General features: G+C 43.3%; 3 protein-coding genes across 3 annotated transcripts; 1 reads left to right on the plus strand and 2 right to left on the minus strand.

The window, feature by feature from the left end:
- Positions 1 to 1,911: 1,911 nt before the first annotated feature.
- On the plus strand, positions 1,912 to 4,243 carry LOC127756472 (uncharacterized). The gene is made up of 2 exons (XM_052281798.1): positions 1,912 to 2,490; positions 3,874 to 4,243. The coding sequence occupies exons 1-2, from the start codon at positions 2,329 to 2,331 to the stop codon at positions 3,988 to 3,990; spliced, it is 279 nt and encodes a 92-aa protein (XP_052137758.1). The 5' UTR covers positions 1,912 to 2,328; the 3' UTR covers positions 3,991 to 4,243.
- Positions 4,244 to 4,767: 524 nt separating this feature from the next.
- LOC127757316 (uncharacterized) lies at positions 4,768 to 5,853 on the minus strand. Its single transcript, XM_052282819.1, has one exon. The coding sequence runs from the start codon at positions 5,851 to 5,853 to the stop codon at positions 4,768 to 4,770; it is 1,086 nt and encodes a 361-aa protein (XP_052138779.1).
- A 4,249-nt stretch (positions 5,854 to 10,102) lies between these two features.
- Positions 10,103 to 12,423, minus strand: LOC127757980 (uncharacterized). The gene is made up of 2 exons (XM_052283577.1): positions 12,240 to 12,423; positions 10,103 to 11,503 (listed from the first exon to the last, which is right to left on the minus strand). Exon 2 carries the CDS (start codon positions 11,400 to 11,402, stop codon positions 10,203 to 10,205), a length of 1,200 nt encoding a protein of 399 aa, XP_052139537.1. The 5' UTR covers positions 11,403 to 11,503; positions 12,240 to 12,423; the 3' UTR covers positions 10,103 to 10,202.
- Positions 12,424 to 15,535: the final 3,112 nt, after the last annotated feature.

The raw sequence follows: 15,535 nt of genomic DNA on the forward strand, positions 1-15,535 counted from the left end.
CGATCACATCACACCGCTCGCTGCTCCTGCGCTCTTGGTGACTCGCAAACGGAAATGGCAAATCGGGGCTCGCTAGTAGTCAGCCACGCTCGTGTCAATGGTCCGCCGGTCGCCTTCTCTGCTCGCTACCACTCGCTGCCCCTGCTGCCTGCTGCTTGCACTGCTCTCCTCCAATTCATTTATTCATTTGATTTCAAGGTCCTACACTCCTCCAATTCATCTCATCTGGTAAATTTCTCTATCACATCGAATATTAAATGTTGTGTATTTATAAGACTATATATATATATATATATATATATATATATATATATATATATATATATTAGTTTATGTATAGGGGCCTCATATAAGTTTTTGTCCTTGAGCCCCAAAACCACAGGACCGGCCCTGAGTGTCCAGCAGCTAATTATTATATTTTTACAGTGTCCACAAGCAAATACACGATTTTTAGGTGTCTCACAGCAAATGCCACAATATTTGAGTATCCTGTAGCAAATTTTGCCAAAAAAAAACAGACATATAGTAGTAGTTATTTTTAAGATGGAATTTAAGAATTAATACTCCGTAGTTGGTAACCACTAATCCAGTGCACATGTTGACTTTCCAAACCAACAATAGGATAATATATGCACGGATAGACTAATGAATGAATACTAATTTAATTTTTTGCGGTATCTTCCAGAAGAAAATCTTGCTTGTAAAAGGCTCATTTAGTTACTTGCTTGCTACCCGTCATGGAAGAAAACGTGGAGACCACTGTGACATATATAGTGATAAAAAAATAAGGACAATTAATTGCATTTGTAAATTCGCCACCGATTTTTTTAATATTGCAAGGATGCCACTCGAATGATAGTTCTAGTGGTATTTTTATAATTTTCTAGTGGCAGTTTTGCAATAATAATTTAAAGTAGTGGTAAATTTGCAATCGCTCCTAATTAAAATGACTAAAGGGATGACAATCATATACTCCCTCCGTCCCATAATATAAGGGATTTTGAGTTTTTTCTTGCAATGTTTGACAACTCGTCTTATTCAAATTTTTTTTGCAAATATAAAAAACGAAAGATTGTGCTTAAATTACTGTAATAAAGTAAGTCACAAATAAAATAAATAATAATTTCAAAAAATTTTAAATAAAACGAGTGGTCAAACGTTATAAGCAAAAACACAAAATTCCTTATATTATGGGACAGAGGGACTACTAGGAAAGATAACCTAAGGTTCCCCTGACTATGAATGACACATGGTCACATGTTTACTTTAGCCCAGGCACTTGAGATATATTAATTATTAAATTGTTTTCACCATCTACTACTTTCTCCCTCCTAAAATGTTGTATCTAGATTCATTGACATAAGATATGTCAAATTCCATCCTACTACTTCCGTTTCACAATGTAAGACTCATATATATGTAGATGTTAATGAATCTAAACACATACATATGTCTAGATTCATTAACATCCAAATAAACATGGGCAATACTAGAAAGTCCTACATTATAAAACAAAAGAAAACATGGGCAATACTAGAAAGTCCTACATTGTAAAACAAAGGAAGTAGGTAATAAATATTTGGGACGAAGATTGTAAACTAGTAGTAATAACTTTTCGTGTAGAACCAAATGGGTGTGGTAAAGAATTATATAAAAAAAGATTGGGTTATAGCTTAATGAAAAGTATGTAATTCAAAGTTTTACAAGTGATAGAACAACGTGGTGTGGTTTGCATAATGCGTCAAAGAGAGAGAAAAAAGAAGAGGTCAACAGGAGAGAGAGAGAGAGGGGGGGGTTTGGCTGTTACAAAGACAGAGAATGACATGCGGGCCCAGAGAGGCGGACCGCGTCCCTTTTGACGACATCTCATCTCACCCTCTCCCCTCGGCCGCGTAAATCCCATAAATAAATTTCTTCTCCTTTTTTGTTTCTTTGCCAAATCCCATCTCCATTTTCCTCTTCCTCGTCGTTGCGATTTGAGAATTCACCTTCTTCTTCCTCCTCTCCTCTCGCCTCCTACCTCTTGCTGCAGCGCACGGCGCCGCGCCATCATCGAGCTTGATCTCGTGCTTGTATCCTTGTTCTTCATCTTCTCTCACCTTCCCTTGAGAAGATTTGTTACTAGTTTAATATTTCCAAGAAAGAGGAGGAGAGGAGAGGGTGGTAACGCAGCGTTAGGTGGGGGGGCGTGCTAGTCAAGAAGAGAAGAGAAGGAAGGGAGGCCCAACTGCTCCATCCTCCCTTCCCCAAATCCACTCCTTCCTTCCTTCCTTCCTTCCTCCCTTGGTTCATTCATTGATTTGATTTTTGCACGGCATTTGAGGAAGAATGTGCCCGCTGAGGGTGATCCTCATCTTCCTCTCCGCTACTATCGCCGGATTCTTCCTCATCCGGGGCCTCAACGCCGATCCCGACCTCCTCCACGACGATGCCGATGCCGACGCCTCCGAATCCCCCAGGGAAAGGGCCCCCGTGCCCCTCCATTCCAAGGTAATAAAGGAAAAAAACAAACAATCTTTCCTTGCTCGCTCCACGCTATTCTTGGGTTAGGTTACCTGACGCACACGTTTCATGATATCCCCTTGCTAGAGGACTAACGCTTTAATCCTACTGCTTAATTCCTGCTACGAGCCCCATTTACCCCCCTCATATGGCAAATCACAACATTGTCTTGTCTTTGACTTCTAGTTTGCTGTTGCTGGATATGAAAGCTAGCGATTCTAGGAATGCTTTCTTCTTACGGCTGAAAGAAAAAGGAAAATTAAGTGCTTTGGAAATGTTTCTGGCATGCCTAATTTTCAGATAAATCACAACCATGTTTCTTTTTAGTGCACACAACATGTTCTCTTGTTTTTCTTTTTACACAGCTGTACTTCACTTCACTACACATAATTGACTCATGAACAGCAACAACAAAAAAAATCCAATGGCTTTCATGCTAATTTTTAGATTCATGGCTTCATTTTCGGTCATTTTTTTCAGGCTTATAACAATTAGAACAAAATGTTTCAGTACAGTATTGTTGATTCCTGCTGATTGTCTAGAGCTTGGAGGTTGAAAAGGAACTAACACCCGTCATTCCAAACTTATATACTGCAACCACTGTTATAATGCGATAAGCAAAGATATTGCCTGTTCTTATTCCAAAGAAAAAAAAACTGCACGCAAATTATCAGGAATCATACTAAAACATGAGCTAATTTGAAGTATTTCTATAGTTGCAGTATGCTTGATAACAAATCTTACTTAAACAGCGAAATGTAGTTGGCTAGTTGGCAGTGCTTCTTACATTGTGTTAAACCATGGTATCATGGTTTTACATTGTGAACCTGTCCTTATGGATTATGTAAGCATAATAGTTTATACACTGGAGATGCTGGATTGTTGAAAGAAGTACTAGGGAAAAGATTGGGTTGTTGTCCTGTTGACGATGCCTGAAATTTATATTTCCAGGCCCACAAACTTATAACCCTCTCTTTTTTTTTCTAAAAAAAAAAAAACTTGTAGCGGAAGAAGATTTTTTCTTCAGGGTGGAGCGCATCAGAACGCCGTACGTACCACCTACGAATAATAGGTAGCCCCACCCCAGACAGAGTTTGTGAGCTGTGTAATTGGCGACCATTTCGCGTGGTTCGGGTCAGATAGCAAGCGAATCGTCCTATATCGTGGAAGCTGGATTATTATGGGCCATATTTGGTCTTGAGCCTCAGTTTTTGTTCCAGTGTTGAATCTTTTGTAGTATGTAGTAAAAATGGGTGCTGGCATCATATCTTCATGCTTCCTAACCAAGCTACAGCATAATATTGGATTTTATTTCGTTGCTTGCCACATAACTTTCTCTCAATTGAAGTATAATTTTGCATGAAACTGTAGGTTGGGTCGGCTTTGAAAACAGGATTCTGGACGATGGTGGACATGGCAAGTGGGAAATACCTTTGGCGCACTCTTGTTTCACCACCGACAAAATGCGAATCTGAGAAGGCCCAGTGATGGAGTTCTGATATTTATATCATACTTAGTTGATTTGGGAACAGATGTAACCCCTATTGTGGTTAGATTCTGTTGTTGAAGTATAGTACGATGGCAACTGTAACATGAGGATTACATCTTGAAGTAAATGTACAAAATAGTTCACGTTTGAGCCTTTTCGTGTAACCTAAAACAATGAGTGGAGAATTGGGGGCAATGCTGGGAGTATAGACTTATTAATACATGAGATTTGGACTGAAGTTTCTGAATACAATGGTTGGACTATTCTTTATTTTCCTGTTGAAATGATGCTTGTTTTGTTTTGTTGAAATGATACTTCAACATTAGCTTTCTTCCTTTCTATGTATTGTTTGAAGTATCTGGTCCAGGAAGTGTGTTTCTGAAATGTCCTGTTAGGTGCCTGGTATTTGTGATGGCGCTTATAAAGCAAGGGGCAACCATTTCATGGTTGATCTCACATCTTATGGTAAGTTCTTCAGGTAAGATATATGGCTGTGATGTGCAAAAGAAAAGAGCTTAGCTGTACTCATCCTGGTAAGATACTGGTATTGCTGGAGGCTGGAGCATATACATACATGCTTCAAAACACATGTATATATATGCTGCCGCCTGCCGGAAGAGTAGGGAGGGGGTTGCAAATCAGTGTCTGCAATGCAAGCAGAAGGCACAGTTGTACCCTCCTAATTACAGTCCAGTAGGAATGTGGACGACAAAATGCATAGTAGCAGATAAAAGCATTGCTTCATAGAAACCAAAATGATACTATGATCACTAGTTTCAGAAAACCCGTTTTATGTTATAGTAGCCAAATGGGTAGTATATGGATTTGTGCTTGACCATCCAGGGCACTTGTTGATCATCTTTGGTACCACGGGGAGGCACCATCTGCAGGCCAGTGAGGACAGCAAACTCCATGTCAATTTCGTCATCTTGCATCATAGAAGAGAACATCTTGGCGACACAAAATCTGCCAGAGCCGAGGCTGATGAGGTCGAGCCGAATCTGCGACCAGGATTCAGGTATGTCGAGATCCAACCAAGTGTGTAGCTGACCCTGTGCAATGTTGGTGAGATCACAAGCGTACAAGCTATGGGGGTGGTGGCATGATAGTCCGAACCAGAGCTTGAGCTCTGGCACATATTCAGCTTTGCCTAAGAATGGCATGGACCAGAGGCTGCTTATAGGCCGCCATTGACGGCTCACCGTGTCAAAGGCGTGAGTGCCACAGAGCTTGGAAGAAACGTAGATAGTGTCGCCGCCGACCACCGTGTAAGAGGTAATTGTAGTTTGGGTGGTCGTTGTGAAGGGCGGCGGCGGTAGAAAACGCCATATGGGGATCCTTTCACAAAAACCCCCATAGCTGAGCACCTCGAAGCAATGGTTGCTGGTAGTGGGGTGGGTTCTGAGGTTGAGGACGTAGAGGCAGTCCGGTTCTTGGGGTGCAGCACGGTTGATGGAGACGGCCATGGCGTCATACCCCTTGGAACAATTGAGCTTGGGGAAGTGGACGACGGAGTAGGAGGCGGCGTCGAAGAGCACGGTGTGTCCGTAGTTGTCGGCGGTGAGGATCTTGGTCTCGTCGTCGCCGAGAAGGGTGACCAAGTCGAGAGATCTTTCGTTCCGGTGATGCATTGGGGTGGGCTGGAGGTTGAGCAAGGGACATGGGAAATTGCGGAACCTGTCCATGAAATGCAGCGCCCCTGGATGCGGCCTCTTGCCTGCATCTTGTGTCTTGGCCATGGCTGCTGCTTCGGCTGCTCTCGTTGATGGGTAGAAGAGACGATTGGCGGGTATGCGGCGCAGAGAATACATGTCGTCGTGGTTGTTCTGCACCAACAGATTCAGAAATCGCCGTCGACCCATCGATCTTTTGTCCCTTCCAAACACCGTATGAATTAAAATAACTTGTCTTGGATCGATCGATCTTAATCCTACCTGGTTCTATCTATATGCTCCGAATTCCTAGCCAGATAGAGATCAAACACCAGGCTATGGCGTCGGCAGCAGAAATCCATGGAAGAATGACGGCGGCGGTGGCTGAGATCGACGATGAAGGCGAAAACGAACGCCGTGTCTTTGGGCTATATGGCCCGACAAGCCACAGCCCACAGCCCAGCCCAGGGCCTCCCTGCACGTTACTCTGTACTACTAGCTAACAACCAGCAAGAAAAAAAATGATTATCTCCTGATTGGGTTGTTGTCCTTGTCATTGGGGTTGCAAAATCCTTTGGCAGCAAATATTTCAATTCGTTGGGTCACAGTTTTAGGGTGTTTCATCTTGAAACAACATGGCTCTCGATCCAAAAAAATGATGACAAAAAACAATTATATAGGTACACATTCTTAGTTTTTAAAATGAATGCCAAAGGTTATTTTTAAAGATTCCACGGTAATGCATGGGCAAATCAGCTATTCTTAAAAAACAGAGTTATCACTGCATATCATTTAAATGCGGACTATTTTTCCTCTCTATGTATGATGATCATCTATGATCACTGTTAAACACTGATGCTGAGAAAATGTCCCCTTCTCAGCTGATTTGCCACCTTCTCTTTTTTCCTTAAAAAAAGAAGTTTTGATGCTTTTATTGAGAGAAACATAATAAGGTTTTTTGGGTACCACTAGGTAATTGCTGAGGACAGCAGCTTATAAGGACACTATCACCCCTAAACCCTATTGGAGGCATACCATGCAGGGCCTTTGGCCGGACCTGCTAAAACCAGGAACTCAAGCAACAAGCCTAAACCGGATGGGCGAAGACCAAGAAGGGAACCATATGGGCGAAAGCCCCTGGGCGAAGGTCATGGCTTGAACATCCGAACTTCGCCGGGCGAAGACTTCGCTAGAAGGCGGCACGGGCGAAGTCGATAAGGCGAAAGCTCTGGCAGGGGAGCCAGGACTTCTCCAAGCACCAAACCTCACCGGAGAAACGGCCCAACGGGCTGCGGCGCCCTAGGTTTTCGCCAAGCGGTTGGGCCGAGTTATCTTAGCCCAATAAGGGCCCATACTTGAAAAGAGATTGGTTACTTGGAAGTTTGGATGTTTGTCCTATGGAGGCAAGGCTGTCTTAATTAATTTGTGCCTGAGCAGTATACCAATGTATATGATGGGGTTTTACTCACTTCCTGAGACCACACACCATAAAATGGATTCAATCAGAGCTAAGTTTTTTTTTGGAAGGCCTGGAAAACAAGAGAAAATATCACATGATGAAATGGGAGGCACTTTGCAGACCCAAGGATTTTGGGGGTTTGGGTTTCACCAACACTAGAGTGATGAACATTGCACTGCTGTGTAAATGGATCTTTACGCTTGAATCTGGGTGTACAGATGCCTGTTGTGAACTGTTAAGGAAAAAGTACATGCAAGAGGGGGGGGGGGGGGGGGGGGGTTTCTCAGTCAATTGAAGAGGGGGGGGGGGGGGGGGGGGGGGGGTCTCAATTTTGGAAGGGCCTACATGAGGTTAAGAGGTGGATGATGCTGGGTAGTGCTTATAGAGTGGGCAATGGCAAAGCCATCAATTTCTGGAATGATGTGTGGTTGGGGGACATTCCTTTGAAGACACAATACCCTTACATTTTCAGTATCTGTGCTGATAAGGATCTGACAGTTTGGCAAGCCTGGGATGAGGGGAGGTGGAACATTCAGCTGAGAAGAACTTTGGGTTTGTTAGATATGGAAGAATGGGAGGATTTCCAGAATAAACTAAGTGAAGTTCAACTAACTGATGACAAAGATGTAATGTTCTGGAAACTGTCAAAGTCTGGACAATACACTACTAAGTCTCTATATAGGGCGATCTTGTTTGGGGGGATCAGAGACTTAGGGATGCAGGAGCTATGGAAGTTGCCAATCCCTCTGAAAGTCAGAAGTTTCTTCTGGTTGGCGCTTAAGGAAAGAATTCAGGCGGCAGAACAATTAAAGAAAATGAACTGGAAAGGAGAACCTTTCTGTAAACTGTGTGGGGATAGGGAGGATGTGGATCATCTATTGTTTCAATGTGGACCTGCTAAATTTCTTTGGTGTTGTATTAGAGATCTGCTAAATTGGGGTTTCATCCCCTCTTCTAGAGCTGAGCTTCTCGTTTTAATTCGGGCACATGGCAAGACTAAGAGGAGTATTCTTTGTTTATGTGCTGTATGTGCGTGGGCCATTTGGTTAACCAGAAATGACTTTGTTTTTAAGGACAAAATAATGAAAGATCCTTTGCAGCTACCATATAAGGTGATTTTCTTTCCGTTGCAGTGGAAAAGTTTGTTGCCTCAGAAGATGCTTGGGGAGATGGTCTCTTTGCAGGAATCGTTGCTTGCCAACACAAAAAAGCTGGGAGGACTAAGGAGTGCGCCTGGAAGCAGCTCGGGAGGACTGTCTAACTCGTAGTCTTTTGCTCTTCCTGGTGTGTTTTTGCTGAGCCAGCAGCAGGGGCTTGTCGCCCGTTTATGCATTGTTATTGTCGCTGGTGTACCCCAGCTTCTGTTTCTTTTTCTTTTTACGCTGTATGAACTGGGTATGCTTTTTATGAAAAGCTGGGCGGTTGCCTTCGTCTAAAAAAAAGGCCCATACATATAAAGGACACTATGTGCCCCTAATAATGTCTCTATCATAAGGGTAGCCATGTAAATTCCCCGAAGGAAACCTGTAATGGGGCTATAAATAGCCCCCTAAGGCCATATAATAAGGGATCAAAAAAAATTTCAATAAAGCAATACAATTGTTTTACTTTTAACACTGTTGAGTAATGACGTCTTTCGACGTGCGCGGTTGTCACATCGACAACAAACCCCCTTTTTTTTTAAAAAAAACTAAACCAAAAGATAATGGACCAAAATATAAAGAGGAAATTAGCTAAGGTGGCAAGCTAGAAGATAAACTACTCCAGAAGACAACTGAACCATTGGCCCTTTTAAGGGTTAAATCAGATATCATATTTACATGGTCTGAAAATAAACAAATTATTTATTTACATATTCTCAAATGTTTTAATTTTTTTTTCTACCCTGTCACATGGACATTTCTTACCTTGGTTTGGTTTTACTTCATTTTCCCATCACATGTTGATGTTGCAGGAAGGGGAACTGTGCAGGCATTGTAAGATGCAACAAAATTACATCTATCAAGTGCTCCATCAACTAATTATCCCTTATCCATGAATAAGTTTGCTTTTGCAAGTAATCATGCATATGAAGCGGAGACGACACATGACTTTGTACCGTGGCAAGGAATTCAGAACTAGTATTTGCTCAACAACATATACAGATGAAGCTTCAGGTTGCAGAGAGGTAGTGAAAACCAGGAGATGACAGTAAAATACATATTGTTGTACCACAAGCTAGCTAGCACAATGACACGCCAGCCCAGTAATGTCATTCAGTTATGGCCAAAAGACACTAGAATATTTCATGCCACTAGCTAGTTTAGAATTCCAATCCTACTTAACTGTCAAGTATACCACCACTAATTTACTTGATCATTAGTCTCTTATAGTCCACTAGAAATGTGGACGCAAAATTGCATATCAGATAAAAGCATTGCTTCAGTTTTCACAGTATCAAAATGAATAAGATTAGGCCATATAGGCTGATTCATAGAAATCATAACGATAATATTAGTTTCAGATAGAACACTTGGCCAAATTTAGTTCAGTTGACAAGGAAAAATCTTCAGTATCCACTATTTTCTCTGCCTTTCCATTTCTGACAAGATAGCTCTCTTGAAGATACAACCAGCAAGAGTGATACTGCTTCATACAATTAGCAAAGTAGACTCTTACAGACCATGCACTAATTTAGAGTTCCAAATTTTCAATCCTACTCACTAGTCCCTTACAGTCCACTGGAAATATGGATGATAAATTGCATATCAGATGAAGCATATTGTTTCATATGAAAATGAAATCAGTTTAGGCGAACCCATTCTGCTTCATATATAGCAAAATGATATTAGTTTCCGAACCAATTCGATTTGCGTTAGAATGGGTACACACATATCAGGTACTAATTAGAAATATTATACCTAGATACCACTACTGATTTAGAAATCCAATCCTATTAATTACTAATTAACTAGGGATATTTTACAGCAGTCCACTAGCTAGCTAGAGACGTGCATGATATAAAGCTTATCAGATTAAAGCTAGCACTAATTGCTTCAAATATCAAAATGAAATTAGGGCACATATGCTAGCTAGCTGCTTGATAGTAAAACCCTCAGCTTCAGATAACCCATTCGATTTCATGGTCCCAAAAGTTGTAGTACATGGACTTGTGCTTGATCATCCGGACCCCACCTTGATCATCACCATCTTTACCACAAGGTCGAACCATCTGTAGGCCAGTCAAGACAGCGAATTTCCCTTGAATCGGGTCAGAGTCCATTGTGTCATCGTCATCGTAATCGGAGAAACCAGTGCAGTCATCTGCCATATGACGGAAAATCTTGACGACGCAAAACCTGCCACTGCCCAGGTTGATGAGGTCCATGTTATTGGGCAACCAAGATTCAGGTATGTCGAGGTCCACCCAAGTGTGCTGCTGCTGCACCGTGGGTGGCTTTGCTGCATCGGAGAGGAGATCACAAGCGCACAGGCTGTAGGGGTGGTCGACGGATAGTCCGAACCACAGCTTGAGCTCCGGCACATACTCAGCTTTGCCATCGAATGGCATTGCCCAGCAGCCCAGGCGACGCCACTGACGCCCCACTGTGTCGAAGGCGTAAGTAGCATCTGGCTCCATAGAAGAAACATATATAGTGGAGCTGTCAACCACAGTGTAGGAAGTAATGTCGGCATGCATGTAGTTGGCGAAGGGCGGCGGCTGTAGAGAACTCCAATAGGGAGTCCTCCCCCAAAAATCCTTACAGGAAGAAGTGTAGTTGAGCACTTCAAAGCAGTAATCCTTGGTTTCAGGGTCAGCACTCTGGGACATCACGTAGAGGCTGTCTTCATCCCACATGCCGCCACTAATGTTCTTATTGGTGTTGTTGTTTTTGATGGAGAGGGAAATGGCTGCACAACCCTTGTCAGAAATGAGGTTGGGAAAGGCAAAGACGGTGGAGGAGTCGGCGTCAAAGACGATGGTATGTCCACTGTGGTCGGCAATGAGGATCCTGTTCTCATTGCCGAGGAGAGATGCGAACTCGAGATTCCTATGTCGACGCTGGCCATCCCAGGGGGTTGGTTCGAAGTTGAGCATGGGAGAGGGAAGCTTCCCCAACATCTCCAAGGTGTGGAGGCCTGGGTGTTTCCTGCCATGGTGCTCCTTAACGTACGCGTTGAATGATTCTTGGGACTTTGCCGTGGCCTCTTCAGCTGCTCTTGTTGATGGGTAGAAGAGATGATTTGCAGGTATGCGGCGCAGAGAATACAGTCCACTGCGGGCGTTCTCCACCACAAGGTTCAGAAATCGCCTCCCCATATCTTTTTCCGAACCAAAACTGATTTTCTTATCTGATGGGATGATTCTATATTTCTATTGTTGGGTGGGAGTGCCTATATAACTGTTGCCACAATTTCAGCCTAAAAACAGTCAGTTTTTCACCATTACAGATCAACGGCCAGGACAAAGCAATTGTAACACACAAAACAAAAGCTCATTACTGATGAAACAATTTGACAGTACTGAACTTATAGCATAACTACTAGCTGCATAGCTAAAAACCAAAGCTAGCAGGCAAGGTCTGTGCAAAAATAGATAAAAATATAAATTTACATGCACATAGAACTAAACCTACATTTTTTAATACGGTGTAACTGTAATGTAAGTGACATGTAATTGTAGTTCAAATTTGATGTGAGTACCTTTTAACCTTATCTTTATCATACACTACATTGACCGAAGAAAAATGCCAGCTAAGAGCAGTTGGTAACTCGGCCTTCAAAACGGGCTTGCATGCGTGCAATAGAACGAATCTGAGAATCGATATGATGTTGATAAATCTGACTATAATCAGCCAAGAATTGTGGAGACACAATTTTAGTAATTCCGTAAAGGAATAAAAGAAACAAAACCAATGTTTTAAATAGCAGGCTAAAGTATTTAGCGGTTAGTTTCTCAAACAGCTATAGCGGGCTAAATGGATCTATAGCGGTTAAATTGTACATGAGAGCAAATAGCTGAAACTCTTCTGAAAGAGCTATAGCAGGAGATAGCGGCAGTTTAGCGGGAGATTTAGAACCTTGAACAAAACACGACGAGCGACCAGACCAACCAATAGAACGAAACAGCAATGGATGGAGCAAAATAAACCCATACCTGCAGCAGCAGCAGCAAAGGATGTGGATTTCCTTTCAATTCCTTGCAATCTGTGACAGTCGGCCGGGATGCAGATCAGATGGAAGCTGCTGATCTACAGGGGCAGCGTGCAATCTACAGGAAGGAAGGAGGAGGGTTGGAGAAGTCAGGAAGGATGGCGGCGGCTGCCGAGGCTCAGCCTCAGCGCGATGGCACGGATTAGGGCCGTCTGGGTCCTGCTAGTCGCGATTTTTTCTTATATTATTTTTTTAGTAAAATAAAAATTAAATTACCGTTTTGAAATTTTGCATGAATATACTCCTCCTCTCTATGGTGCGTCGAGCCATATAAATCGTCCTACCGTAGAATAGGAAATGTGAGACATGGCAAATGATGGAAGGGATGCATCGTGGCAATTTTGTAGGCGGTCCCTTCTCACCCTCCCACAGAGCGATTTATTTCTGGGAGGGGGCACTTGCAAAATATGTCCGTTGCCACCCAACTTGTTTTTTTTTTCTAGATAAGCCATTGCAACAGTAGATTGCCCTAACAAAGAGCGATTTCGTCATGCCTTTTCAGAGGCAGCATCTTGCTCGCAAAATTTAAACAGCACGCCTATCCGGTCGTCTGCCAAGTCACATTTCTCGTCCTAGCATAGGATGATTTATATGTCTCGTTTTATATGTCTCGTCCTACGGTAGGACATAAGGAGTACATTTCTGCATAACTTCGAACTGGTAATTTAGTTTTGTAAATCTTTTAAAAAATAAATCACTACTAAAAAAGGATTTTTTCCTTGCGGTCCGAAAGGGGTTTTCGTGTGAGGAAGGGCTAACCGCACGCGCCAAAGGGTCTAGAAGAATCGCTATTTTTGTGTGCGGGTGGCGCACCTGCACACGAAAATCTGATTTTCACGAGTGGGTGCTTATGTTGCCCACATGCAAAAAAAAAAACAGAAAAAAATCCGAAACCCTAACCCTAGAAGCCGTCGTCGCCGCCCTCCTCCTGGTCGCTGTCATCGCCGTCGCCGTTGCCGGATCCGCCGCCGCCACGCCTCCCCACCGTCCGAGCCCGCCTGCTCGCCGCCACCGCTGTCAAATCTGGGCGGGGGACGGCCTCCGCCATCCACCAAGCCGCTCCTGAGCCCATCGTTCCCAGCCGCCTAATCGTTGTCGTCAGCGGCGGCAGCGTGGATCCAGCCGTCGAGTGCTCGGCCGCCGATCACCAACCGCCGCGCGGCCTCCCGCCTGCTCTCGGCCGCTGCCTCGTCGTCGGCGGAGAGCTAGCCGCTTCCCGCGCCCCACGCGCTCGGATTGGAGGAGAGGAGAGGAGAGGAAAGGCAGGGAGAAAGAGAGAGAGAAGGTGAAAAAATTGAAGTGAGTGAGAGGGAAAAGAGAGAGAGGGGATGGGATAAAAAAACTGTATTTTTGCGTGCGGTCCACTTAAGAGGTCCGCCTGCGAAAATAGGTTCATTTTTGCTTGCCGTCCACTTAAGTGTTGTTTGCAGAAATAGATTTTTCCGTGCGGTCCTCTTAAGGACCCGCCACGAAAATAGAGTACGATTTTTGCAGACGCGGCCAGTTACGGTTCGTTTGCAATCTAAAGAGGGGCATGTACAGGTAAATCGTTTTGTAGTAGTGAATATAAAAGAAAATCGTCGCTTTTAGGGATTGCTCAGCTGCCTTTGGCCCATGGACCCACAAACTTTTTACTCGAGTGGTACGGTGCTTCATTATTTTAAGGAAAAAGCACACCAGAGGTCCCTCCTCTTATCACCAAATTACAAAATCATTCTTGAACCGTAAAATGGATACAATGCATCTCCAAACTTACAAAACCAGTGCAAACGATGTCCTCTGGCGGTATTGGCCCCGATTTTGACTAACGTGGAACCTACGTGCCTCTTTTGACTAGGTCTTCGTCGCATGTGGTAATGATGTGGCACTTATTAGGTACTAGTAATTTAGAAATATTAATTGCTTAGAAACCACTACTAATTTAGAAGAGTCTCTTACAATCCTACTAATTACTACTCCAATCCAATTAAGTAGAGTCTCTGATATATAGACCACTAGGTAGCTAGAAACATGGACATATGCATATGAGATTAAAGCTGCGTTGCTTCAAATACCAAAGTGAATTTAGGGCACATATGCTAGCTGTGCTTATAGCAAAATAATCATGAGCTTCAGATAACCCATTCGATGTAATCATCGAAAAATTGGTAGTACATGGACTTGTGCTTGATCATCTGGACATCATCATGTTTACCACGAGGGCGAACCATGTGAAGGCCAGTGAAGATAGCGAAACTCCCATGAATTGGGTCAGAGTCTTCAATTGTGCCATCGTCACTGTCAGAGTTGGAACAAAATGTGCGATCACCCGAAATAGAATGGAACATCTTGGTGTGAAGATTATGGGTACCCCATATCCACACGGCATGGTTATCCGACTAGTCAAAGGGGATAGTTTATATCTATGGAATATGTAACAAATCATGACTTGGTTATTATGTTTCCTTTTATATTATGGAGCGGTCTAAAGTCCTGATTTGATAATATTGTAAAATAGATTTAGAAAACCGATACCGTATTGGTTAAGGTTTGTATCTTGTAATCCTGCCCCCATCCTATATAAGGTGGGCAGGAGGCCCTCTAGGGGCAGGAGCACATATGATTATCAGATCTATAATACACCCGGCGGATTCAAATCACCAAATAGGAGTAGGGTATTACCTCTCATTGAGAGGGCATGAACCTGTCTAAATCCTTTGTCTCTGCATCCATCCACTTTTAGGTCTCGTGCGCTACCCCCTTTTATTATTGCCGAATTCATGTTTCGACAGTTGGCGCGCCAGGTAGGGGTTGCGTCGAATTACCCGTCGAAAAGTGCGATGGAATCAACTTCAGAAGAAACGCCGAGATCAATCTTATTGATTTCAGCGGCTCTAATCTTCAATCGGGTTTGTCGTTCCAATCTTATTTTTATTAGATTGATTTTTTAATCTACTGTTATTTTTATTATTTTCACGTTCTAGCTGAAATTGAGACACAGCCATCGCCGTCGCCTACTTTGGCGCCTAGCCGTGTCCGAGTGCTCCTTTCCTTGCAGATGGAGATGCCGCAGGTTCGGCATAGGAACACCCGACGACCAGGAGCAAATTCGTGCATTTGTTGATTTACGAATCAAACAAGCACATGCCCACTGGAACGTTCATGGCGGCATGCATGCACAGCCAGCGTGTGCAAACAGGAGCATGCATGCAAGCTATGGAGAAGATGCACAATTTACCTAATAACGCTATGCATAGAGAT

This window comes from Oryza glaberrima, chromosome 12, assembly GCF_000147395.1.
Source record: "Oryza glaberrima chromosome 12, OglaRS2, whole genome shotgun sequence".
NCBI lineage: Eukaryota > Viridiplantae > Streptophyta > Magnoliopsida > Poales > Poaceae > Oryza > Oryza glaberrima.

Coding starts and splice junctions, on each gene's coding strand:
- LOC127757316 (XM_052282819.1), bottom strand. CDS start 5,853: ATGGGTCGACGGCGATTTCTGAATCTGTTGGTGCAGAACAACCACGAC.
- LOC127757980 (XM_052283577.1), bottom strand. CDS start 11,402: ATGGGGAGGCGATTTCTGAACCTTGTGGTGGAGAACGCCCGCAGTGGA.
- LOC127756472 (XM_052281798.1), top strand. CDS start 2,329: ATGTGCCCGCTGAGGGTGATCCTCATCTTCCTCTCCGCTACTATCGCC. Junction 2,491..3,873: donor CCGTGCCCCTCCATTCCAAG/GTAATAAAGGAA, acceptor ATGAAACTGTAG/GTTGGGTCGGCTTTGAAAAC.